The sequence below is a fragment of the Vulpes lagopus genome, chromosome 2 (genome assembly GCF_018345385.1).
Source record: "Vulpes lagopus strain Blue_001 chromosome 2, ASM1834538v1, whole genome shotgun sequence".
In the NCBI taxonomy this organism is placed as follows: Eukaryota; Metazoa; Chordata; class Mammalia; order Carnivora; family Canidae; genus Vulpes; species Vulpes lagopus.
The window spans coordinates 71,502,046-71,528,761 of NC_054825.1; the positions used below are offsets into that span (position 1 = coordinate 71,502,046).

At 50.6% G+C, this 26,716-nt stretch overlaps 2 protein-coding genes across 3 annotated transcripts in view; one reads left to right on the plus strand and one right to left on the minus strand.

Moving 5' to 3' along the window:
• Positions 1 to 26: 26 nt before the first annotated feature.
• MAP1A (microtubule associated protein 1A) lies at positions 27 to 20,880 on the minus strand. The gene is made up of 7 exons (XM_041744292.1): positions 20,625 to 20,880; positions 19,343 to 19,444; positions 10,966 to 11,048; positions 10,559 to 10,699; positions 2,161 to 10,342; positions 1,787 to 2,007; positions 27 to 1,587 (listed from the first exon to the last, which is right to left on the minus strand). The coding sequence occupies exons 1-7, from the start codon at positions 20,860 to 20,862 to the stop codon at positions 1,432 to 1,434; spliced, it is 9,123 nt and encodes a 3,040-aa protein (XP_041600226.1). The 5' UTR covers positions 20,863 to 20,880; the 3' UTR covers positions 27 to 1,431.
• A 214-nt stretch (positions 20,881 to 21,094) lies between these two features.
• Positions 21,095 to 26,716, plus strand: part of TP53BP1 (tumor protein p53 binding protein 1) — a 97,378-nt gene continuing 91,756 nt past the window's right edge. For both annotated transcript variants that reach the window (XM_041744293.1, XM_041744294.1), the window contains exon 1: positions 21,095 to 21,459. The gene's annotated coding sequence lies outside the window, so the exon portion shown is untranslated. The remainder of the gene's footprint in view (positions 21,460 to 26,716) is intronic.

The following is a 26,716-nucleotide window of genomic DNA, read 5'->3' on the forward strand; positions in this document are numbered from 1 at the left end:
AAAAGCCTAAGCAGCACCACAGCATCTGTAATGAACTTGATTTTATTGTTAGAGTTGGAGGCGGCTCCATTACAGCAGCTGGGAACTATAGCAGGGAAGTGTGGGGAGGAGCAGAGCACAGCAGCACGGGGAGGGTGGGAGCTAGGAAGAACACAGGCCGGCTCATTTTGGTTTCCACACAGTCATTTGGCAGAGAAGCCGAGCCCTGACAAGCGTCTGGATTTCTCAGTCTGGTAGTAGTCTGGCAGGGCTGCTCATTGGCTTGCTTGGGGAGAGGTCCTCTCCTGGGGTGGTTTTTCAGCCTGTTTTCATCTTACTCAGTAGGAGGTCAGCTTTAGCTCAGCTTCTTCTCCTTCTTCCCTTCCTCCCTCTCATTTTCCCCAAGTTCTCTGGCATGGCCTCTACCTCCCGGATCCTCTGTCCAAGAGTTTGGGGCTGGAAAGGCAGCCAGCGTTCCCATTTCAGCTGCAGGATGGCATAGTGGAATGTTGGGGGAGTCACACATTGCTAGGGTGTCAAATGTTGGGATGTCAGGCAGTGGCTTATTTTTAACCCATTACATACCAGGCCACAGCAGATGACCACATGCAGAGAAGCCAAGCAAGGGGATGAAAAGGGATGAGGATACTTGGAATGGGTGAGTGAAAACTTCAAAAGGTCAGGGAGCTTGGAAGAATTCTGGGATTGGGGCTGGGCTCTCCTTGCCCCTTTGTGCTGCCCAATAGGCCTGGTCTGGGCACAGCTCTGGGATGTGAATGGTATGAAGCAGGGGCTGGAAGGATAAGCAACTTTCTTCTCTCACCAGTCTATTGGTCAAAAGAGCTTCAAGTTTTGGATTGAGACATTCAGATATGGAGGGAAGCAGTGGGACAGTGTAGCAGCGGCATACCCCTAGACCCCTGCTGGAACCCAGACCCTGGTGGGTAAGAGAATGGGAAATGGAGGAAAGGGCGCAGCTCTGGGCACCTCACTGACAGAATCCTGCCCCCAGGTCACATAAATTACTACTGGAGATCCTTCCTTAGGATGCTAAATAAATAAAGAGGTCCCTGGGTTGGGGATATGATCTCCATCCATGAGGGAGTAGGTTGCTGAGACCCATCCTTACTCCCCATCCAATTCAAACACTTAGTAGTGTTAGGAGAGGGTGTCACTCCAGGGTTCTCAGGCATCAGATGATCTCCTATCCTAATTTTGTACCCTCCTTCTATCCTCTCCCTGTTGCCTTTGGTTTTGAAACTCCTCTCGGGTATGGATGAGGGGGAAGGTCAACCCCTCTATTTAGCCCAGCCCAAGTTCCCACAATAAGATATCCTGTCCCCTGTCTCCCCCACCCCAGCTCCCATGTCCCTCAACCGCAAAGGACTCAGCAATAGCCATTCTTTAAGGGAGCTGGGGGAGCAGATCCTTGGGGAAAGGAGAATGGTTCTTTCAGAACTCAATCTTGCAGGCTGGGAAGGACTCATCCTGCATGACCACGGTGCTGCTGCTGGCCAGGACTAGGACGTTCAGTTGTTGCTGCTGCTCATGAGTCTGCTGGTACCACTCACGAGTCACCTCTGTGTCATGAGTAGGGATTAGAGTCACCTAGGAGGGAGATAAGAAATGCCTGATATGACAACGTGAAAGGAAGTGAGGAGGATGGGACATCATGCCTGATGGTCTAGGAAGTAGTCCCACTGCCCATAGTAAAGGTTCAGTCCTTTTATGAATAGAGATTGTGTTCCACCATTGCCTCTAAGTAAGCTTTAACTAGGCCTCCTCTTTGGCATCCCTTGCCACTCACCTGAAGATTCTCCCCCCACTGGGCCTTGCCCTCCAGCAGTGCATCCAGCACAGCCCGGCTCGGCTCGCCATTGACAGGGTCATTCCCACTGACCACATAGTAGGATGCACGCACTCGACGAAAGAAGTCAAGGTCAGCAGTCTTGCCACTGCAATGATTCGGGATATAGGCGAGATCCACGTATACAGGAGGGCCAGAGCCGCCCTTGGAACCCAAGGCTGCTGTAGAGACAAGCCAGGACTCATTGGAGAGGTAAAGTAGAGAACACTTTTAGCAATCTTCTTCCTTCCACAATCCCTCCTACTCCTGCAGTCTCTGACCAGCCACACCCAACCTCAACCCACCATCTCTCCCACTTTTCATGTTATACTTACCTGGTCCTGTTTTGAGTCCATTGACTAGGCCTTTGGACATAGGGCTGTGTCCATCCTTTTCTTCTGCTGGGGTGACCTGGCTTGGAGTGCTGCGTGGTCGGGGTGGGACCCGGGATGCGCGATCTGCAGGCCCTTTACCAGGAGTGGGTGAGCGTTTTCCCCGAAGATCCAGACGCCGGGCAGGAGATGCTGGCTTGGCTCTGCTAGGGGCCCTGCGCCCTACTCTCCCCTGTGCCTTCTCCTTCTCCCGTAGCTTTTCTACCCTTCCAGATTCTGAACTGAGCCCCTCAGGGTCAGCCATGCACACATCAGGGCGAGGAGGGGATGGGCGAGGGTCTGGTTGAGGGATAGGGGGTGGGTCATGGCCAGGCCTGGGATGGTGAGTTCCACTGACCCCCCCAGCTTTGTCCACAGGCAGGAAGTCCCCATCTTCATCTGAGTCGAGGGCTGCCTCAGCTGTGATGGATGGACACTCCTCAGTTTCTGGTGGAACATCAGAATCTGATTGTGAGGAGCCTGAGTCACTGGCTGATGTTGGAGGTGTCTCATCAGCCACAGGGCATGGACCCCCTGTGGTCCCTGGGGCCCCTGCCCGGCGCCGCCCCCCTTTCCCAATTAGCCGAGCTTCTTCAGTTGAAAGGTCACCTTCATCTGTGGATCGGGACAGAGGTGGGTTCAGAAAGGATGGGGAGAGTTCCTCAGGGTGGGGCCGGGGCTCAGCAGCACATCCTTGGGGCCCAGCCTCAGTCTCAGGGGAGACACTTCTGGGTTGTCCTCCAGAAGCCCCTCCTGGGCACAGTGGCTGCTCAGGGGAAAGCAGTGTGTCAGGCCGGGAACTCCTCTCGGCTCCCTCAGGCCAGTCCCCACGTTCCCAGGCAGGGCAGGTCTCAACTGCTTCTTCTTCAGCCTTGGCCAGGGCAGGGCCTGGGGGTTTAGGGCTGGTTTCAGGGCCATTGGTAGCACAATCCGCAGAGGGACTCTGGGAAGGGCTTGGCTTCTTGGTGGGGGCTCCTGTGCATTCCAGGCGACAGGGCAAAGTGCTATCATCCACATCTCCAGGCAAGCTTGGAGCTGGAGCTGGGGCCAAGTCCAGTGAAGCTGGAGGTGCTGGGCTCAGAGGAGTGACGTCCCAGAGGCTGTGGGCAGCCGGTTCCATTCCTGGTACCAGCTCTCCAGAGCCCCGTTCTGCAGCCTCCAGACCAGGAGGGAAGTGTTCAGCCACACTTGAAATCACAGGTGTGGTGGCTTCAGAGGAGGAGCCTTCAGACAGGACTGGTGAAGCAGGTCGTGGCAGACTAGAGAGGAGAGGGGCCCCAGGAGAGCTGGGTGATGGCAGCTGGGGCAGTGAAGAGTCCAGGCTGGGGGCCTTGGTCACTTCTAGGTACTCATCATGCCGGGCTCTGGTGGGGGGCCCTGGAGCCAGAGCCAGAGCTCGGTCCCCAGAGAAGGCGAGGGAGCCACAGGGTGCCGAGCGGGGTTCAGCAGGAGAGGGCAGCTGTGGGGGAGCTGGCTGCAATGAGGAGAAGCCAAAGGCTGAAGCAGGGAAGTCCAGGCTGGGTCGGGCAGGACCCAGGTGTGAGTCCAAGGTAGGGCTGGCATGTGCCTCACTTTCAGGCCACAATGTGGGGGGCCCTGCAGAAATGGGGTGAGGGGGACTTGGGGACTGGGGCTCTTTCTCTGGCTGTTCCCGAGCTCCTTTCTCCAGCTCTGAGTCACTAGTGCTGTCATCCCAGTGACCCTGGCCTGACTCCTTGGGAGATGGGGTTCTCCTATCTGGGCTACAGCTCAGGATATTACCATTCAGAGGGGGGCTTGGGCCTTTGCTCAGGGGGATAGGAACACGGGGGGGCACTGCAGGTGGGGTAAGGCTGGGCTCCACACTTGGCCCTGGCTCAGGCTCCTGTCTGGGGGGTAAAGTGGGTCCTGCCAGTGCTGCATAGCTAAAGGTTGGAGTGTCAGATTGGAGACTCTTGGGCGAGACAGGGGATGAAAGTTCCTTCTCTGCAGATGGGTTTTGGCCAGCAGCCTCCTCCTTGGCTGAGATGCGTGGGGGCCAATCCCCAGCTGCTCCAAGTGGAGGCTCTCTAGTGGGGCATGCAGGGCCAAGCCCAGTAAGCATCATCTGCTCATAGATGTCTGCGTACTGAAAACTTCTCTCATCAGGATAGGGTGTGGGTTCTCTCTGCTCAGGCTCCATCTGCTCAGGCTCCTTGGTGGCATGGCTCTCAATGGCTTCTGGGACCTTGGAGCTTTGAGGGCTGCTGCCAGGAACTCCAGCTCCACCTTCTTCCTCCCTTTCCCCTTCAGCCTTGCGGTAGTCCTTCCCCAAGGGAGAATATGGCCCACCTTCCAACTCAGCTGCTGCCTCCTGCACTGCAGCCACCACACTGTCATACTCACTTGTGCCCCAGGAGAAGGGCGCAGGAGTGTGTGGTTCTGGGGCAGGTGTGGGAGGAGCTGGAGCTGGGGAGAGGGGTACAGGGGGCAGGGGTCTGTCCTTGGGTACCCATGGTGGGATGTCAGCCAGCCACGAGGGGGTCGCGGGTTCAGTCCTCATGGATGGCATGGGCTCAGACTCTGCGATAGGGCTTTCTTGTCCCAGGGCTGGAGGAACCCTCTGTCCAACCATCTCAGGTGGGGAGGCTGGAGGAGAGATGATCTCAAAAGGGGAGCGGGTCAGCTTGTCCTCTTCCTCTGGTGGCAGCCCAACTGGTGACTCAGCAAGCCAGCGCTCCACCTCCAGCCCCTTCTGTGGTGAGGGTTCCTGGAAACCCTTGAAGTCTGAGACCCAGGGGCTCTGGGGCGTGTGCTCCAATGGGGGCACTTCTTGTTCATCATCTGGTCCTTCATCAAGGAAAGTGCTCTCCCGCTCTTCTGTGTATCGTGGCCGGGCACCCTGGCCATCCAACTCATGAGGAAACCAGACCTTGCGCTCACAGCTCAGGTCCCTCCAGTACGTGTCCTGTTCTAGGCCCACATCCTCTCTGCTCCTCCAGTACCTGTCCTCCTGCTCAGGAGATGTGTCCTCCCATGTCTGGGCAGGCTCTTTTTGTTCTCCAGCTGGCTCCCCTCTGGACGGAGAGGTTTCTTGCCACTCCTGGACCACACCCTGCTCCTTCCAGTACTTCTCTTCCTGATCCTGGACCTTGTCCTGCGCTGGGCTCTCTTCTAGACCCAGAGCTTTGGTCTTCTCTAGCACAGCTTCTTCCTTCTGTTGGACAGCCTCAGCTTTTTCTGGAGATTTTTCCTCTAGGACCTTCTCCTTTGGTTTCATGGTTTTATCCTCCTGCACTGGGCTCTCCTGCTCCTGAGTTTTGTCCTTGTCCTCCAAAGCTTTATCTTTCTGTTCAACAGCCTTAATGTTTGGTTCCAGGACTTCATCTTTCTGTCCTAAGGCCCAGTATTTTTGTTCTAAGGCCTCATCCTTCTTTTCCAAGGCCTCGTCCTCCTGTCCTTGAGCCTTGCCTTTTTGTTCCAAGTCTATGTCTTTTTGTTCTAAAGTCTTATCCTTCAGTGCATGAGCCTTGTCCTTTTGTTCAAGGACTTCATCTGTCTGTCCTAAGGCCTTGCCCTTCAGTTCAGGGATCTTGTCCTCTGGAGTCTTATCTTTATATTCAATATCTCTGACTCTTTGTTCTAAAGTTTCATCTTTTTCTTCTGGGATCTTGTCCTCCTCTGCCAGAACCTTATCTTTTTGTTCTAAGTGTTCATCTTTTAGTACCAGGGCCTTGTCTTTCTGTTCCAGGAGGACTGTGTCCCTTTGTTCTAAGTCTCTGCCTTTTTGTTCTAAAGCCTTATCCTGCTGTTCTATGGCCTTGTTCTTTTCTTCCAGAGCCTTATCTTTCTGACCAATGGTCGTATCCTTTTGCTCTACAAAAATATCCTTCTGCTCCAGAGTTTTGTCCTGCTGTAAGACTTCATCTTTTGGTTCAGGTGCCTTGTCCCTCTGGTCTGGTATTCTGTCTTTCAACTCTGGAGCTTTACTTTCCCACTCCATGGCAATGCCCTCCATGGCAGGGCTTGGCAAAGATTCAGAACTCTTGGTGAGGGAGCTATCAGGTGTCAGAATGTGCTCACCAGGGCTTGTGATCACACCAGGAGAGTGCTTCCCATCTCCCAACAATGTAGAATGAAAGAAGGGGGGGCGGGTGGGTAATTTTCCATCAGGGCTATGATCTGTGATGCCTGCCAAAGCAGGGTATGCAGTGGTCTCATCTGTGGGAGGCAACACTGTGGCTGCACAGGGTTCTGGAATAGATGCAGGCACTAGGTGGTGAGAGATGTCCTCAGCCTGCATCAGAGGCCCCTTTTCTTCCTTTCCAAGGCTTAGTTCCCCAAACTGGAGGGTGCCAAGGCTTTCTGGAGAGAGCTGCTTAGAAGAGATATCCAGAGAGGTCTCCTTGCTGGGACTCTCTTCTGAGAGAGAAAGTGACTGGGTGTCTTCTGGAGATACCTCTGGCCAAAGGTCTTTGTGTAGGTGCTGCTCTGTCAGGCCACAGGCAGACCTGGGGATGGCTTCTTGGTTGCCTGTGTCTGGAGAGACCACACTGAGTACAGACACGGACTCTGCATCTTCAGGGGAGAGGCTTTGGTCAGGAAATTGGAGCACCTCACCTTTCTGAGTTTCACCAGGTTCTTGCAGTGATGTTCTCAAATCTCTGGGAAGGACTTCTGTTCCCAGAATTGGACCTGTGGGCTCTCCTGCCTCCACAGTCTCAAAGACTATTGCTTTGTCCTGTTCTGGCAACAGTTGGATAGTGCAGCCTGTATGTCCCCCAACAATGCTGACAGGTGCTTCCTGGGCATGGGGGCTCCTGGGAGGAGGTATCTTAACCTCCTCCTCTAGTGTGACCTCTTTAGGCCCTGGCTTAACTATCTGCTCTGTAGCATCTTCCTTGCCCACACCTAGTGTATACCTAGTTCCTTCCCAGGAGCCTGCTTCCTGAAAGTCTTGGGGCTCAGACTTTTCTTCCACTGGGGACTGATGAAAGGGTGTGTGGGTGGCACTTGGTGGGCCAGATGGTGGAGGCGAGGCCATCTTCACTGTGCTATCATCTGGGCTGAGGCAGCGTTCCTCTGCTTCTCCAAGGACTGGTTCCCCTGGATGTAGAGTATGCCCAGGGGCACCAAATATTGGGGCTCCATATTGACTGGGAAGTTTCTCAGACATCTCTACATTTGTGGTCTCCTCCTCTTCCTCTTCCACGGCTTTCTCTCCAGGCAAGCCTCTCCCTAGAATCTCTCCTTTCTTCTCTGACTCCCCAGTCACAGAGAAATCCTCACAGGGTGGTGATTTGAAGCCTTTGTCTTCTTCCAGTGAGGAGGTGGGTGAGATAGTACCAGCTGATGGCACATAATCCAAGCCCTGAGTGGCTTCAGTGCGGGATGAGGGGATGCTTGTGACTGTGTCAAGCAGCAAGGAGCTCTTGCCTGTCTCCTCTGTCTGGGGAGCTGTGAGTGAAGCCACAGACTGATCTTCAGCCACAGATGTGGCAAAAGAAGAAAGCTTGTCGCACTCAGTGATTGAGGTGGCCGAGGACACGTGTTCCTCTTCAGCCAAAGGGGCGGCCACCATGTTGGGGGGGTAGGTGAGTTCAGTCTCTGGTGCTCCATAGCCTTTGCTGGAGGTGGCAGGAACAGCACTGTCCGTAGGCTGGCTAGCCTCAAAGGGGCCAGGACCATCAGGCCCAGGGAGGTCATATGTACTTGTAGGAAATCTAGGCGGAGCTGGGCGCTCCTCTGGCTCATCATGAATCTCCTCATCTGAGATGGTCTGCTCTGTCTCTGAGTAGCCAGGGATTGTTTCATCCTGGATGTAAGAGACATGCTCAGTGGCTCCTGCAGGTGTGGCCAGACTGCTTAGGAATGATGAGGTCTCCTTTTCAGTAGCCTTGCCCTGGAGTCCTACCTCCCGGCCCCCAAGGGCCTCCCTGCCCCTTGGAGTTGCCTTCAAGGCTTCCTGCATATGTTTTTGGTAAAAATCTTCAGCCTTCGTCTCTTCCTCTTCCTCCTCATCTGAAGGGTGCAACTCCTCCATTTCTTCTAACTCAGCTTTCTCTATCACATCCTCCTTTACCTCGGGTTCACTTTCCTCTCTAGCTTCTGTTCTATCAGGGAGCACCTCTGCTTCCTTTGGCTTCTTTTCCTCCCAGGTATCTTTCTCTTCCTCTGTCTCAGCCCCGGAGTCTGGGCCTCTATCCTTGCCACCTTGTTCTTCAGGGATGTCTGGGACAACCTCTCTCTCCTTCATTATAAGCTCTTCTTGTTCCAGCCCTGGGACAGAGGGTGGTATCCCCTGGCCAGTTGTACGTGGGGAGGAGGGACGTGGGGGTCCCTCCTCTGCAGTGTCTGGAGGGAGTGGTTTCTCCCCTAGTCCTGTGTCCCTTTGTTCAGCCAGCAACCCCCTCTCCTCACGCTTCATTTCCTCAAAGTCCTGTGTGAGGTCCTCTGGTGAAGACAGAGCTAGCTCCCTGTGCCCACTGACTGTTGAGGGTGGTGCAGCCCCCTTCTGGGCTGGGGGTGTCCGGGGCTCAGAGGACAGCTCCTTCTCTGCACGGGCAACCCGACTCTTGTCCATTTTGACCCTGCCAGGGGCCTTGGCTTTGTACAGGGTCTTACGCACCTCAGGGGTAAAGGGCTTCAGGTCTGGCTTGGAAATTTTCTTGACCTCAGGTTTAGTATCTTTCCTCTTCTCTTCCTTCTTGGCATCCTTCTTCTCCTCCTTCCTTCCTTCATCCTTCTTGAGCTCCTTCCTCTCCTTCTTGATCTCTTTTTTCTCTTTGTCTTTTTTCTCTTCCAACTTTGATATCTTTTCTTTCAGGTGCTTCTTCCCCACTTTGTCTTTTATCAGTTTTCGCTTCTCTGCCTTCAGTGCCTCACTCGACTCTGTCCTCACCCTCTCAGGCTTGGCAGGCTTCTCTGGGGGCTTCTCAGATGACTCTTTTACTTTTTTCTCTGTTTTGGCTAACTCCTTGGCCAGTTCTGAGCGGGCTTCCTTGGCTCCCTCTTCAGCCACCTCCTCCCGTTTGGCCAGCTTGCTCACAGCTGTCTTGGCAGTGGCCTTGAGGCTCTCCTTGCTGTCAGCCCGCTGTTTGATTTTGCTAGGTTTGAGATTGGCAGGCACAGCACCAGAGGCTAAGTCCTTTTGTGTAGCCACAGGGTACCGCAGGAAGTCCAGGTGCCGAAGCTTTTCCAGGCCTTCCAAGATCTTGTTCTGGGGAGCATTCCCTGGAAAAAGCACACGTACAATCTTCTCAGTGGGGTTGGCTGGTAGCCAGACCACTAGAGCAGTGATAGAGGTCAGGTAGGGCACGGAGATCTCAGCCTCTTTCCCATTAGCTAGCACAATGCCCGTCTTAGCTTTACTATTGCCTGCCCACTTTTGCATGAGAAACTGCATCTCCTTGCTGTCCTTGACAGGATTGAGGACATACATGTCCAGCCGGCCCACACCCATCTTATGGAAGAGGGTCAGTGGCTCAATGGTGTTGCTGACCACACGGTATAGAGGTTCAGCCTGGATGCCCAGACGGTTTAGGTGTTGCAGAGTGAGGCAGGCCTCCTCAATGCTGCGCTTGGCTTTCCGGGAGGCATCAGGCAGCCTCAGTTTATCCGGCACGTTGAAGAAAACAACTCCAAGCTCAGGGGAGATGAGGTTCTTCACCCAGTCACTGTAGCTACTAGAGCCCTGGGACTGCTCCTCCTCCAATTCTGCCACTTTGCGCTGTAGGAGTCCATTGATACCTGGCAGGTTGTCTGCCCCGATGTGTGTGAGCAGCACTGAGTCAATGCGGTCCAGGTGCCGCACCAGCTTCCAGAAGCAGGACTTGCGATCAGAACCACCATCCACCAAGATGTTGAAACCGTTGACGGCAAAGAGGGCAGAGTCTCCGCGGCCACCAGGGAAGATGTAGCAGCAAGGTTTGGAGAGCTTGAGGAAGCCCCCTGAGGTGGGGGGCTCTAGCAGGTCAAAGGGAGATGGCACATCCACAGTCTCAGAGACATATTCAGAGAACTCAGCCACACCATCCATGGTGGGCAGTGTGGGCTCAGGGTTTAGTCGAAGGTGCAGGGTCTCTTGGGAACTGGATAGTCCCAGGTGGCTCCAATCACCCTCCCCTAAGCAGGAAACAGTGAGGAAGGCCTGGATCCCAGGGTCTCTATTGCTGAGCAATTGGGCAATCTAGAAGAATGGGAGATGAAAGGCTGATTAGGCCAGGTAGAAACCTGGGGTTTGTCTTAACCTTAGATTCTATCTGTTAGTCTCCACCTCTTCGTGAGGGGATTTCCTCCTACCTTTCTGCCAGAGTTCCCTCTGGTCAAGCAACATGAGATTTCTCCCATCCTTGGATCCCTCCCCATATTCCATTCCTACCAGATACACAGATGTGGAACTTACCTCTGGGTTGTGAAGGACCTGGGCAAAGTTTTGATAAGAGTAGGTGCCACTCTGTAAGATGAGGTCTCCTCCAGGCTCTAAACTTTGTCCACTCAAGATCAGTAGTTTGTGAGCTGATGGACTACTAAGGAGATGGTGAAGCTAGAATGGAAAGACAAGAGTGGTCACAGATGTAGGAAACCCAGGGAAAGGGCACTGGATGTTCCTGTTTCCCCTCAGTACTGCAAGGACACATTCCCCACTGGTAGGCCCACAACATCTCCAGTGTGGGGCTGGGGATCATAAGGCAGCTTAGATGGTTTGAAGCCAAGTCCAGGAATTCTTGGCCTGATAGCAGTAGTACTGTCAGGAGTGGGTTACAGCACTTCCAGCAAGCTCTCATGGCAAGGCTCAGGCCCTGGTCTTACCTCAGAGCTGATGCTTTCGGCACTGGGGTTTACCAGGATGATGGTCTCTAGGATCTCACTCTGGTGGGAGAGGGTCCTCTGGCCTGAGGGAGGGAGAGATGTAGGATTTTGTATTGAAGAGAGTGGGTATAGATGGAAAGACATCTATAGACATTGTGAGACATTGTGTGGGGCAGGAGAGAAAAGAATGTACTATCAGAAAATCGGGCTGAGGGGCAAGAACCCAGCTATCCTTAGATCCTGCCACTTTGGATACTGCTGAGTAAGGTCTAGGAACTGGCTCCTCCAGCCCTTCCCTTTCAGGGTTTCCTCCTCCCCTCTCCCACACTGGCAGTCTTCTCACTCCCTTCATCTGCCACACCCTCTGCCTGCTCAGTCTGGTACCCCCACCCCCTCTGCCTGGACCTTCTGCCTCGGGCTGCCCTATTGACAAGAAGCTTTTGTCCCTCTCGAGCACTAAGCTCCTGGTGCTGCCTGGGGATGGGGGACTCAGCGGAGGGAGGGCTCCAGGGATCATGATCCTCTCAGCTCTCTCTTCTCACTAGCCTGCCCCTGCCCTGGGCTTTCATGCCAGCAGAATGCCTGGAAATAAGGACATAGACACTTCTTTGCCGTGTCTACAGACTCCCCATCCCCCTTTCCATCCCCTTATCCAAGGCCAGAATTCTCATTCCAAAAGACTCAGTTTCTATCTATCTAAAACTTTGGAGTTTTACAATTAGAAACAGGACTCTAATTTCTCGTTCTGTTTTGTACTTCCACAGAGGCCAAGTCTGCACTTACAAACATGTACACAATCATCAAAGGTTTCACAGCTCCCTCTCCTCACCCCACCTCCATATTCCCAGCTGCAAGAGAAGCCTGCTCCACTGCCCCAAGCCCCACCCCTTGTGAACAGTTTCTTCTCTCCTCCTTGCCTCTCTCCTCTGGGCCCTCTGCCATGGAGACAGCGCCAGGCCACAAACTGGAGTTGGGGGGCCGCAGACAAGAAACAAGGAAAGAGAGACTCCGAGTGTTTCCCAGGCCACAGAGAAAGACAAGGCAGCCTCAAATCCCCTATCGACTTCCCTTCTTCGGACTCACAGGAAACACCAAGCAGTGTAGCCAAGAAAGAAAGTGGCAGGTTCAAAGATTCTAAAGAAGGAGGATGCTGCCCTTCCTAACTGCAGTGCCCCGTGGAATTACCTTGCAAACAGAGTTGAATACATGGTCAGGGGAGTGGGCCGCCTGGAAGATATTGGTGGGAAAGTTCATAATCCGTCCCCTACACCCTCTTCTGTGACCCAGCTCTCTCCTCTTCCTGGGGCTTGGACTAGAGAGGCCTAGGACCAGGGCCTTTGCTAAGAGGGAGAGCCCTAGCACCAGGATCCAGCAGCTCTGGCAGCAGGGGCCTGCACTTGCAGCTGTGGATGGTGACCTCAGGGACAGTGGGTGGGGCCCAGGAGGAGTTCAAGGGTTCTCTTCTATGAACTTGGGAACTGAGGGAAGCTTTGAGGTCAGTTCAGAGGATAAGCACCACCTTAGAAACAGTCCGGAGCAAGGCTTGGGCAGGTGAGGGGTATCAAGGTTCAGGGAAGGGCCAGGCTAGCTGGAGGCCAGCAGAGACATAGGCAATTCCTACCCTCCCCAGAGCATATAAGCACAGGGCCGCACACTGAAGCCAGGAGGGTCTGAAGAGAAGTACCTGCGGTGCAGACTGATCTTTCTAGCTACTACTCTTCCTCCCTCCATTCCTCACAGTCCCCGGTATATAACCACTAGACCTCTCTGATCCCAGTTCCCTTCCTGGCAAAAGACCCTATTTCTCACCCATGTGCTCTCCAATTCTGACTGGCAACTACATGGTCTATATTCTGCACCTCTCCTCTTGAGGTCTGGAAGAAAGCCCTATTTCTTCTGCCCCCCCTAGCAATCCCACTGAAGGAATTGACTTGTTTTTCCTTTTCCTATGTAAAGGACTTCTGAGGTAGGGGGGGCACTTCCCCTCGGCCAGTGATGGGGTGGAAGTGGGCTGGGGTGCTGAGGCTGAGCAGGCAGGAGGGCAGGTGTCTCCGCAGTGAGGCAGAAGGGGAGGGAGGGCCGCTTGGGCAGCTGCAGTATGCCGCAGTGTGTGAGTGTGTGTGAGTGTGCGCGCTGAGCTCAGACTCCAGCTCCGCCCCCACCCCCCACCCCAGCATGACAAGTCATTTTCTTGGCTGCCTCTGCATGGGGGGTGAGAAGGGGGGGACGCAGAGAGGGAGAAGAAACTGGCGCCTCTGTTCCAGAGCCCCCATCTTGGGAAGAGAAGCCGAGATTGGGTGGGGGTGGGGCTGAGACTTGGAACCTGTGGGGTGGACGGGACTGGGAATGCAGGGCAGCTGCTGGGGAGGGAATGCTCTCAATCTCCGGAGTGGCCTCACAATCTCCAGAGGGAGCCAAAAGCGGGGGCTTAGAATCCTGGTCTCAAGCTGGTTGCAGGAAATGGGAAGCGGGGAGCCCACAGCAAATAGGTTGGTCTGCAAAGAGGCGCATGCCACGTCTCAATGACCCTCTTTTCCCTTTTTTTTCCCACAGTGTCCCCCACCTTCCCTTACTTGGCAAAAACTCGCTATCCCGCTCACCCTCAGCATAGGAGCAGCTGAGCAATCCAGCAGCTGACACCAAGAGACCCTCCCATTAGGCGCATTCCCATAACATCCGCTTTTCCTTCAGATTCTTCTGCCTTTGCTCAAAGACATAACCCTCAAACTCCTCCAGCACCGCGGCCTGCCAGGCAGAGCCAGTGACACCACCCTCTGCTGCTGCCCCTAGACCAGTGTCTTTCAACCCAGCCCAGCCTGAGAGGTGGACTGTCACAGTCCCGGACCCACTGGCCTCCACCTGGTCCTGGGTCCAGGCTGACCCCACAGCAAGTACCGTTCATCATCTCTCTCGGTTCCCACACCTTGCCCATCCTGCTGGGCTAATTTCAAACACACCAGATTAGGCATCACAACTCCTTTTCCCGTTACCCCTATTGCAGCAACCCCCAACCCCCCATGCAAAGCCCTCTGGTTAGGTTCTTACCCTGGGGTGTGGGCGGGAGCCCCTCATGGAGGCTGCAGCTCCGGCCTCAGCCGGCAGCTTCAGGGAAGAGTCTGCCGCACTTGGGGTGGGAGTGGGGGGGGCGCTTGATGGGGAGGGCGGTGCCTGGGCGGGGAAGAGGGGCTGGTCCATGACAAGGCACTGGAGACTTAACTGTTTCTTTGCCCTCATAATGTCAGTGCTTCTGTTTGACTCTGGGGGGCCGATGAGTTGTCTAGCATCTCAAAGAGCCTGGGTGGTCTCCAATGGCCCACAGGGCTCTTCTACCCCCAGCGCTGTTCATCAGCCAAAAGATCAAAGCCCTGTGCTATGGCACACTGCAGGGATACAGGAGGTATGGGCTGCCTGGGCCCTCCCCCTTCTCTCAGGAACCATCTGCCGCCTCTCCCCTCAGACCCAGGGAATGACCTTCAATTCCAGGAGGAACTGGAGACAAAGGGGCTAGGGACTGCAAGAATGAAGAGTGAGGGGGACTGCTTGAGATGAAGGCTGGGGATGGGGCTGTGTTGAGCTATGTGGGCTTCTGAGCCACAGCTGCAGATACCAGGGGAGGAGAAATAAGTCTCATTTTAGATTGCAGGGTAGGTTGAAATTCTGGAGTGGACACATGGTCCCTAGCCCATTTGGGTTGGGGCACAGGGACCCTAGGAGCTGCATGTAGTTCTATGCCAATGCAACACAGCACAGTAGCCATACTTGGAATTCTTGGGTCATTGAATGTAAAGAGTCTGGGCGCTTTCTGCTTTTCAGTGAAAGAGTTAACAGGGACTGAGGAGAATCATCAGGGCCCCAGGCCCAAGCAAGATTTTATTACTATAGGCCAATTATTAAGTGCAACATAAAGTACTCTTTGGGTTAAAAAAAATCTCATGACTTTGTGGGGTATCGGGTCCCTGTGCTCTCCTTGTTTCTGTACTTTTCTATTTCTCTCTGATATCTCTTTCTTATACTATCTTAATCCTTCCAATGTTGGCTCTGTTTCCTAGTCTCTACCTCTGTCTCAGGACTCAAAAGACTCCAAGGGAGAGCTCTAGCACACAGGTGTAACCTGGTGATGCTCATGCTCCCACAGAATCCTTCCTTGCCCTCTTCCCTTCCACCAACCATCGGAGTCCTGGCCAAGCCCTAATGTCTTCCACACATTGACATCCACCCACTCAAACCCCAGCACCAGCCCCACCCTTGCCCCAGACTGCCAAGAGCTGCCTTTGAAGGTCAGAGAAGCCAAAATAGTCTCTGCACTCAGCATCCCCCATCCCCCCCTTAACTGTAGCCAGAGGAGAGGAGGAGCTGAGTCACCAGAACTGGGAGGGGGGAGGAGGGAGAACAGAGGAGGAGGAATCCTTGCTCAGATCCGGAGATGCAAAGCAGCAACATGGCAACAGCCCCATTTGGATGGAGGAGGCCATCTGCAGAGATACACAACACAAACCAGGCTGAGTTCTGAGCATCACAAAAGGAAAACACTTCCCTTCTGCGACTTCATATTTCTTATTTCTCCCCACCTCAAACCTTCTATCTCCTACCTGCTTTCTAGGGCTCTCTAGAGTGTGTTAAGAGGGAAACTTGAGTAGACATTTGGCTTGAGAACAAAATCACATTTCCCAGCCTAGTGCAGAGCCCACCCTTCTTCTCAGCTGCTCCCCCCAAGGGTCACACCCTGGGCATGGTTCCAACTCACACTGAAGTTTTCCTTCAGCCTTCATCCTCTGAACAGCCACTCACCACAACTGACCCTCCACCTGCTGTGCTCCTAGGCTCTGATGCCTTGAAATGGTGAGATGCCAAAGGGAAAGAGGCCTGAGCTCAGACACAAAATGTGAGCAGAAGTCCTGGATTTGAGACCTGTCTCTACCATTTTATTAATCATGCTGTAAAACAAGCCACTTAACCTCTCTGAAAGCTTGCTTCCTGGACTATAAAAAATGAGTATAATGTTAATACCATCCTCTAATAATGCAGGGAGGAATGAATGGCATAAAAGATGAAAAAGTGCTCCATTCCTAGAATCCTAAACCTTCAGTGTACAAATACCATTAGAAGTCTATCTTCCTTTTGTGGAAGATTTATGATCAGGGAAATCCTAAATCAGAATCTCAGACCAGGCCAACTCTAGCCATACCCTTAGTTCTTAGGTAAATCTAGAATTGGAGATGCCTGCAGGAAGGGCCTAAAAATACTATTCACATTTGCTGCTTTCCTATTTCAGATAGCAATGGAGACCTCAAGTTGTAGGGGCCAATGAGCTACTATATTAAAACAGAATGGGGGCACCTGGGTGGCTCAGTGGTTGAGCGTCTGCCTTCCGCTCAGGTCCTGATCCCGGGGTCCTAGGATGGAGACCCACATCAGGCTCCCCACAGGAAGCCTGCTTCTCCCTCTGCCTGTGTCTCTGCCTTTCTCTCTGTGTCTCCCATGAATAAATAAACAAAATCTTAAAAAGAAAAAAAAAAAAACAGAATGGCTTTCATGTTTGCAGAAGTAACAGAACTACCACCTTCAGAGCACATCAGTGGTAAGGAAGAGTCACACAGAAGGCCTATAAACTGGTCCTTCAGTGTGTTTCTTAGAGTCTTAAAAAATCAATCATGACTTATAAATTATGAAAGTCTCTCCCTTTCCTATAGGTACCCAATAGTAGAAGTATCAGAGTGTTGTTTAAACTCAGTTTTCCAGGGCGTCTAGGTGGCTCAGTGGGTTAAGTATTTGCCTTTGGCTCAGGTCATGATCTCAGAGTTCCAGGGATCCAGCCCTGCTTCAGGCTCCTCACTCAGCAGGGAGTCTGCTTCTCCCTCTCCCCTTCCCCCTGCTCATACATACTTTCTCTCTTAAATAAATAAATAAATTTTTTTAAACCTCAGTTTTACACTGTCCTAATAGTTTCTGGCTTTGTTTTAAAATGCTTAGAAGCTCCAGATTTTCTGCAGGATTTAGAAAGGAATATTCCAAGTCACCATAGGGGTCTATCTGGCACAAAATTCACCTGGTAAAGCCTTTACCGGATTTGACCACTAGAAGGAGCTGGGCCACTGACTCTCCATCAGTGGGTCCTTCCGTTTCTGTGTTCCAGGGAGTGAGGAGTGGAGAGTGGATAGGAATGATTGCACTTGCCCTGACACCATAGGATACATGTTTGTCACCTTTCTCAGCTTTTTTGTCTCATGGTTGAGAAGTGATAAGGTATTGGCCAAGCCTATGGGGTGGGCAGAAAGGATTAAGTCATAACATACTACCATATACTCTTGAGCCCACCCCAGCAGCCTGGTTCCCCTTGCCTCTCTTCAAATAGGAGGGCGGGGCAGTGTCTGCAGCTGCTCTGGACTGACTGTTGTTTGTGGGGACAGCTGAAAGAGGAGCCAGCAGGGGTGGGGCTGTGGCTGTCTTGAGCCCTGTGGGTTTTTCCAGGAAATTCTCCACTGTTCTCCAGGGACATAGACAGGCCACCATGAAAATGTCCAAACCTAAAAAAAAAATCAATATGCTAAAAGAAGCCCTGTTCTTGGGAGTATTGCCCTATGCTCCTGGGGGACACTATGGCAAAACTCTTTGATTAAAAAAAGGTCAAGTAGGTGTTTTTTTTTTTTTAAGATTTTATTTATTTATTCATGAGAGACACAGAGAGAAAGGCAGAGACATAGGCAGGCTCCCCTCCTGCAGGGAGCCTGATGAGGGACTCGATCAACGGACCTGGGATCACACCTTGAGTCAAAGGCAGATAGATGCTCAACTGCTGAGCCACCCAGACGTCCCAAGTAGGTATTTATATATCAGTGCTTATTTCTGGGAGATGCCTAAGGGTAACTATGCATCTCTTTGTATCTTCCCAAGGATCCCCAGATGTCAATCTGAAGAATGGCTAAGCATTTTGGTTTAAGTTCTGTTCATTCTTACACCATCCCAGAAAGCAGCCTAGTCTTAAGTTTCTGTGGTCCAGAGGACAAAGTTAGAGAAGTCAGTGTGAATTGTTAACATCAGCAGATACCCCTCAAATTTCAATTCACTCATTAATTCCACCTGCTGTCATCCTCTTATCCAGCTTGCACCAGAGACCCTAGGAGTAATAAATTGCAAAACCGTCGATTTTCAATCATCAGTGCTAATGTAGGAAGCTGTGAAATAAATAATCCTAAACATAATGCAGTGTCGAAGCAGCTAGTGGCTAGCTTCACAGGAAGCCAGTCACATCAAGGAGATGCCAGCTTCACATTTTTTAAAATGCTGCACATATTTCTAGGATAATGGAACATTAGTCATGTTAACTCTTTCATATCCTCTCTCTAGGAGCATCCCTAGAGGAGTCAGTGATCAGGGAAATGACTAAAGCTGTGGCACTTAGCAGGAGGAGTATGAAGAGAAGGGGAGGTGATTATCCACTACACTGGATAATTGAGAACCATCTGTATAACATACAGTGTCAGTCACTTGGTGGCAGTGACTGTTGAGTTGGTTGGATTTTATATTTCATAAAGGCACTAGCACGTGGATTGGTGTGTCAGCATGATACCGATATCATGACCAGATGCCCAACACTTTTATAATGGGATATAGGACTTTCTGCAGTCTCCTCACAGATATGGATGGAATGATAGCTCCTAAAATATTTTCTCAAATTTCTAACCAATTTCTCCCACCCAGCAGAATGGGAAACTGAATCCTGCAAACTGATCTCAGAGCCAAACCTCAAGAGTGTGACTAGCTCTTGTAGGAGCAAATCTAGGAGACCCTGCTTCCACCCTGGATTTGATGGTGCTCATCAGCCTTTGGTACCAGGATTCTGCTATGCTCCGGAGATCTGTTGGCTGAACCAAAGTCAAAGGAGCAACCAGAAATCCTAAAACCTGGAGTCCAAGGAAAGGTTGCCAAGCAAGGATCTGGGAAGGTGACTGGGGGACTCAAAGGTCGCTATAAAGGGAAGCAAGGAGTCTAGGATAAAAAAATAAAAATAAAAAAAGAAGGCTAGGATATACAGAAAGAGGAACACAAAAAGAGTGGATTTTTTGTGTGGGAGATGATTAATCACTCAAGAGAAGGATCTAATTCCCTTAGTACATGTCAACAGCTGTCCGTAAGCCACCCTCTTCTCAGGTAGAAATTCTGCTTCCCAGGCTCCCTCCACTATTATACTATCTGTCTGCAAAGGGTACTGGGTATGCAAGGATAGCTTTGGAGCTTTGCAGCTTTCCGCTCAAGAGTCCTTTCCTTCTGCCCAACCCAAACCTCCCACAAAGCCAGCTCTGCCAGGGAGACTAGACATCTGTGCTTCTGTAACCAGCCCTCACCCAAAGAACTGAGACAAATGACACTAGGTTAGTACCTTTGACTTCTGAGGAGAAGTGAGCGAGGTGCCGGGTAATGAAGAGTCTCAATTGTTGGTTCAAGTCAAAGGATGATAAGTCAATGTTCCAGGAGAGAATCCCTGTGAGAGAAAAAGAAATAGGGCTCTAGGTAAGGTCAGTGGAGGTGGATTTAGCAGAATACTTCCAAAGCTCACAGAAGGGGTAAGGACAGGGAGAGGATAATGATCAGCCACACTGACGTCTTTAAGAAAGGTGGATGCTAGGGTGCTTGGGTGGCTCAGTGGTTGAACATCTGCCTTTGGCCCAGGTCATTATCCCAGGGTCCTGGGATCGAGTCCCACGTCAGGCTCCCTTTAGGGAGCCTGCTTCTCCCTCTGCCTATGTCTCTGCCTCTTTCTGTGTGTCTCTCATGAATAAATAAATAAAATCTTAAAAAAGAAAGAAAGAAGAAAGAAAAGAAAAGAAAAGAAAAGAAAGAAGAAAGAAAGGTGGATGCTGCCCATGTCTCTTTCCCATCCTGTACCTTTCTTGAGCTTTGCCTCAGCCAGAGAGGCAAGGGCAGAGTTTAGGCTAAACCTGATCATTAATGAGTTTGTATGTAGTCATTTTCTTGCAGTTGCCCAGTTGTGATAGAAGTGACACTCAAGGGCCAGTTCCCAGATCCTGGGGGCTGCCATCCTGGTCTTTACAGCTAAATAGCATTTAGACTCTCCTTCGATGCCCCCTCCTTGCCTCCACCCCTCCGAGGCTTGCTTCCACCCGCAGGTGGCTCCGCAGCACTGCGCCACAGACAGGCCACTGGAGAGGGAGGTGAGGACTGAGGAGCTGTGGCCACAAAGGTCACTCTCTTAGGTTTGACCGCTGGCACTAGGAGATTTAAGATTTGTCCGTGGCGTCCCGAAAGAACCCTGTTCCTGTTCAGGGACCCCAAAGAAGAAACTAAGGTAGGAACATGGACTCCAGGGGATGGTGAGGACTCTCAGGATATTTGACCGGAAACACTGCGAATGGGAGGAGAGGGGCCAGTGGGGGCCCCGGGGGCTGTATGGAGCTCCTCGGCTTCAAGGAGATTGCGGAACGCCATGGGGCGTGCGGGAGGGATGGGAACGCGAGATGCTTAGTAGCTAGAGACGATATGGACGCACGACGTGAAGGATGCAGGTGACCGGGGCTAATGATTCAGATTAAAGGAAGCGCAGAACTCAGTGCAGCCTAGCGATGGAGAAGGCAGACGCACACAGATGGCGGAGAAGCATGGGATGGAGGATGCCCTCAAGCGCAGCCAGGACAGCGGCTCACCTTGTTCAAGGTGGGCCCGCACGGCCCTCAGCTGACTCTCTGTACCGATATCCCCGATCACGATGAGCAAAGAGTGTTTCCGCAGGTCCCAGCGTGCGGCCGCCACCGCGGCTCCGGCCTCGCGCAGCGGCTCCGCGGGCTCCTGGGGCGGCGGAGCGCCGGGGCTCCGGAGCCCCAGCCCGGGACCTGTCTCCATGGCAACGCCGCTAGGCCGCCGGGGCCCAGCCTCGGTCTCCATGGAAACCCCGTCGGGGCGCTAGGCCGGCCGCGTCCGCGGCGGGGAGAGCGTGCGCGGCTCTTAAAGGCAGGCGGCAGGGCCGGTTCATTGGCTGCTGCCTGCCAGGGGGTGGAGCCCTGGCGCCGCAGGGGCGGGCTCGGGCGGCGAAGCTCCGGCCCTGCAGACGCCGGCGGCCGCGGGGTGGCGGCTGCCCCTGCCGTCCCCCTTTCCTTTTCCTCAGGGCGCTCCCACCCGGACTGGGGCAGGGGTGGGGCTCTGAGGGAGCGGGTGGAGGGCGAGTCGGTTGCCTCGGCGCCGGAAGAAGCTTCTAGTTAGGATGCTTCCCGGATGAGTCCTGTCTGGCAGCTCCGCAGCCTCGCCCGCACTGAGGGGAGCCATGTTGTCCCTCCTCTCTGTTTCCCACTCTGTATGGTTGACTCCATCTGTGCCGGTGTATTGTCATTGTCTGGTACTTTTTTTTTTTTTTTGGTCTCTGCCTGCCGGGGTCCCAGATTCCATCCTCGATTGACTTGTCCTCATTGCCCCAGGCCCGGGGAATGCTCAGGAAGGCTGCGCAGGATTGGAGGGACGGAATGACCTTCCAGCCCTGAGTCCCTGGTGAGTTGTTATTCCGAAGACAGTGGTTGGCTGGTCTCCATCTCTGCTGAGTGCAGGACTCCAGTGCAATGAGCTCAGACTGCAGCAAGGGGGATTTGAGTAAAACGCAGGAAAGACCTTCCCAACCAACAGTAATGTGACACAGTGAGTTGGGTAACCTTGGGAGACAGTGGTGTTACTTCCTCCGGGGAATTCTCGAAACAGAAGGGGCGACGTTTGAACCGAAGAGGGCTGACCTGTTCAAAACCAAGGAACCAGGGGATGGGAAAGAGGACTGAGGAGGCTGCCACCGTTTTATGACTGACTAGATCATTCTTGTAAAAATGATGTGTATGATGTGTGCTGTTAGGTCTTCCCTCCCCCGTTCCTCTGTGTCCCCATCACCTACTCTGCACTCCAGCATCTTCTTTTACCCAAGATTCTGAATCATCCTCTACACATATGTATCAGATAGAGAACCTGTCTTTCACGCTTGAGCTCCAGCAGCACTTTTTTTTCTCTCTCTCTCATTTGCCTTATACTTTGGGGATAGTACAGGGTAGAAAGGAGTACAGTTCCTAATTCTAATCCCCCTCCTCTCGAGGCCCTGAGGAGGATTAGACAGTGACTGCATATGAAGTACCTCACTGCAGCCCTAGTCCTTATCATGGAGCACGTGTGACAGCAAAACAGCCAGTCCACTCTGCAGTCGGCTTGGAATGCCCCTACTTGAAAACTAATATCTGTCAGTTTTATCTCAGTTTTAAAAAATGGATATGGCCCTGAAAATCCTTTTCGTAGCAGAGAAGGAGAAATAAAGAGTACTAGCAGAACATTAGATGGTGGTGGTGCTTCACCTTATATGACACATGAAGCCATGTTCTGCTACATCTCCAGCCCACCATTTGCAGATCTGAAAATGGCAAAGCTTGGAGAGATGTGCAGGCCTTCTCTTCCGCAATCAGACAAGAGTGCCACGGGAGGCAGAAAGCCAGAATAGGTTGTAGGGAGAAGGGGACAGTTTCCATAGCAACTGTAGAGATGAGGTCTTTAACTAGCACGTGGCCTTGGTATAAGGGTCAGCTGCAGTTAACCACAGGCTCTGCTTTCAAGTCTGACAAAGAGGCTAGACAATAGATCTGAATGGTATAGGGAGGGACCACACGTTGATCAGATGATAAGGGCACAAATTCAGGTCTATGATCTCAGGCCCTGCTGGAATTAGGTTTTGTTAATTACAGCTGTAACAGCAGACTATGATAATACTAAAATTGCACATATATGCTCGATGAGCATTCAGCAGGCTGTTCTTTTAAAAGCAGAAAATGTCATAGAAAGATTGACTGCAGGTATCTCTTAATTACCCTACTCTTTCCTTGGTTAACAGTATCCCAGCCATTAGATGATGATCCTGGTATCATCATCATATTATCAGAAGATATTAAAAAAAAAAAAGATATTTTCAAGCATCAAATGGCACACAGCACCATGTGCAAAAGGCTCTACGAAGAAAACTGTGGAGTTTAACATCAGCATTTATGTTCCAGAATTAAAACACTCAAGACAGAAAACACTGATGTACATATGTAGAAGGCATAGAAAGCTGAATAAAAATATGAAAGAAATATATACATGAATTGCAAAGTATATAAAAACCTATTTTGTGTTTAGGAATAGTGAGCTGCAGCAGGAGCCTAATAGTCAAAGGATGTCATCAATCAAAGACTGGTCCAAAAAAAAAAAAAAAAAGACTGGTCCAAAGGGATTATTGGGCACATGTGATATGCATGATTGTGAGGAACACACATTAAAGTGTGGTGGTTATAGAGCCCACTATAACCACTGACCACTGGAATGACCAAACATGATCTTGTGGGGACTCCCTTATTCTGTAGTTTCTTCCACACTCTTTTATCATGTAGGATTGGCAGATACAGTGAGTACAACCAATACTTTTCAAACTTTTTGTGATGAAGGACCCTTGAATTGTAGAAGGGATCACTAGGGATCTACCACTGAAAGGGGAGGTTAGAGGGGATGCAAATGGAAGACACTATTATAGGCTCTTTTCTTGGGTGTGCGCTACAGTGAATACACAACAGAAAACAGTGTAAATCTTAAACAGTGTGAAAGGTAATTAATTGTAGCCTTGGCTAAGTGTAAGCCAGTTAAGGGATTCTCAGACCCTTGCCAGTTCACAATATCTAGTGATAAATGATGGAATTGGTAAATTATGCACATATTTAACAAAGTAGGAGGGGCATCTCCTAATTTTTTTCTGGAAATAATTTCATATTTGGCATTTAAATTTAAATTAAATTTTAAAATTTCATTGTCCTGGGATGCCTGGGTGGCTCAGCAGTTGAGTGTCTGTCTTTGGCTCAGGGCATGATCTTGGAGTCCCAGCATTGAGTCCCATTGGGCTCCCTGCATGGAGACTGCCTCTTCCCCTGCCTTTGTCTCTGCCTCTCTCTCTCTCTCTCTGTCTCTCATGAATAAATAAGTCAAATCTTTAAAGATAAAAATAAAATAAAAATTTCATTGTCCTCATGAGCAAATCAGAACTTTATTAGGATTACTTGCACTCATGTTGAATTATGTGTATGTGGGAGAGGAGGGCACTGTAATGCTTTTAATGCTTAGGGTCTCCACAGGACTTAAACCAGCTCTGATAATTCATAAAGAAAAGACACTGACTCCTCCCTCACTTCTGGCTTGATGAATGTCATTAGTTTTTCTGAGGATCTGAGCTCATTTGGCAGAATTCCAGCCTGCTCTGCTGGATTGCATGGTTTTATCAACTAAAATATCCAAAAGGAGCTGCATGCAGCTCAGATTCCCACTCTGTGCTCAGTTCTGCCTATAAAGCATTCTTTACACAGACAGAGGCGTGTTGGATTACAGGATTGCTGTGTCAGAGGTTTATCCTTGGCTTTTGGGGAAAATACTATGATCATAATGCATACCGGCAGCCATGGGGTCACCTCTTAGCGTGAACAGCTGGCTTATCTGCAGAGACACTGAGTAAAATAATCTCTAAAAAGGTTGAGGTGGAGGATAAATTTGCATTTATTACTATATCTGGCACACAGAGGAGGTCCAGAGTAATTATCTGTTGGATAATTTTCCTAATTACTATTTGTTAATATTAAGTAACAGGAAAAGCACAGGCACTGGATTTACTTTCTCCCTGCAGAGCATTTCAAAAGGACAATGAAGATATTTACCATTTTCCTCTCTCACTTCCCACATTCTTTTGTTGAAGAAAATAATTCCCAAAAGTGAAAAAGAAACATTTATAGATACCTTTTTTCCTTATCCCTTCCATTAGCCCCAGAAGGTGGAAGTTAGTGTTTGGCTATGGCTAACATTTTCTTTTAGCCTTCTGAGCAAAGCTACTTCTTACTACAGGAACCTCAAAGGATTTTCTTGTGGTAGTAGAGATGATGGTGGCAAAGATAATCCAAACCTAAGTGTGTAACTTAGTTTTGAGGCCTATGCCTATGTGTGAATCAAATTTTACATCATTTAAAAATTTTTTTTTTAGTTTTTAAAATTTTATTTATTCATGAGAGACACACAGAGAGAGGCAGAGACATAGGCAGAGGGAGAAACAGGCTGCCTATGGGTAGCCTGATGTGGGACTCAATCTCAGGACCCCAGGATCACAACCTGAGCCAAAGGCAGACGCTCAACCACTCAGCCACTCAGGTGCCCCTACATCATTTTTTAAAGGTATTTGTAGAACAGAGTTACTTTCCTTGAAGGAATGCTTGGGTATGACAAGACCAGAATTACCTTTTCCTTTCCTTCTTAGCTCTTTCTTGAAGATCCTTTATAATATTCCCTAACTTCCCTTTTTAACATTACCTCTTGCAAATACTTTGCATTAATCCTTAGTCAGTTAATCTGAACCACTTGCCTTTCTCGGTCATTTCTTTTTTTTTTAAGGTTTTATTTATTTATTTCAGAGTGCACAAGAGTGAGGTGAGGAGCAGAGGGAGAGAGAATCTCAAGCAGATTCCATGCTGAGCATAGAATCCAAGTGGGGTTCAATCTCATGACCCTGAGATCATGACCTTGAACTGAAACCAGGAGTTGAACACTTAATTGACTGAGTCGCCCAAGCACCCTATCCCTCGATTGTTCTTATCTTTTCTGTTCAGGTTGTCTCTTTTTCTTTGGATGCTTTGTTCACTTTCATTCTCATTTAGTGATTTATTTACTTTGCCCTTTTGTTTTACTTTGTAGAACAACATTCCATCTCATTCCACAAAGGATTTTAGGAGTATGACTGAACTCAAACATAGCTGCTTATATGAAACTGACTTCTGCAATTGCCAACTGTGTGAACTTGAGCAAGGTGCTTATCCTGTCTGTCCTTTAGTTTCCTCTTCTGTAAAATTATAATAATTGCATCCCACCTTATTGCAATTTTGAAAATTAAGTGGGACAGGGTTGCCTTGGTAGCTCAGTGGTTTAGTGTCTGCCTTCGGCACAGATCATGATCCCGGGGTCCTGGGTTCAAGTCTCACATTGGGCTCCCTGCATGGAGCCTGCTTCTCTCTCTGCCTATGTCTCTGCCTCTCTCTGTGTGTCTCTAATGAGTAAATAAATAAAATCTTTTTTTAAAAAAAGAAAATTAAGTGGGACAATCTGTTAAATATGCTTAGAACAATGTCTGGAATTCATTTACTTATTTATTCATTCAGTAATATTTATTGAGTATTTATTGTGTGCTAGCACACACAGTACACGAAGATCCCTGCTCTTGTGGAGCTTACATTCTAGTGGGGGAGACAGATAATAAATTGTAAAGAGGTAGGGATCCCTGGGTGGCGCAGCGGTTTGGCGCCTGCCTTTGGCCCAGGGCGCGATCCTGGAGACCCGGGATCGAATCCCACATCAGGCTCCCGGTGCATGGAGCCTGCTTCTCCCTCTGCCTGTGTCTCTGCCTCTCTCTCTCTCTCTGTGACTATCATAAATAAATTAAAAAAAAAAAAAATTGTAAAGAGGTAAATGATATAGTATGTCAGAAAGTGATTAGCGCTGTGGCCAAAAAGAAGGTAAAGGGTGACTGAGAATGCTGATGGGGAGTGGTGATGGGAAAGAATGGTGAAGGGACAGGAAAGGTTGCAGTTGTAAATGGGCTGGTCAGGGTTGGCCTCATTGAGAATATGAGACTTGAGCAAACTTGAAGTTAATAAGGGGGATAGCCACTTGGATATCTGGCAGGAGAGTCTTGTAGAAAGAGAGGATGGCTAGTACAAAGTAGCAG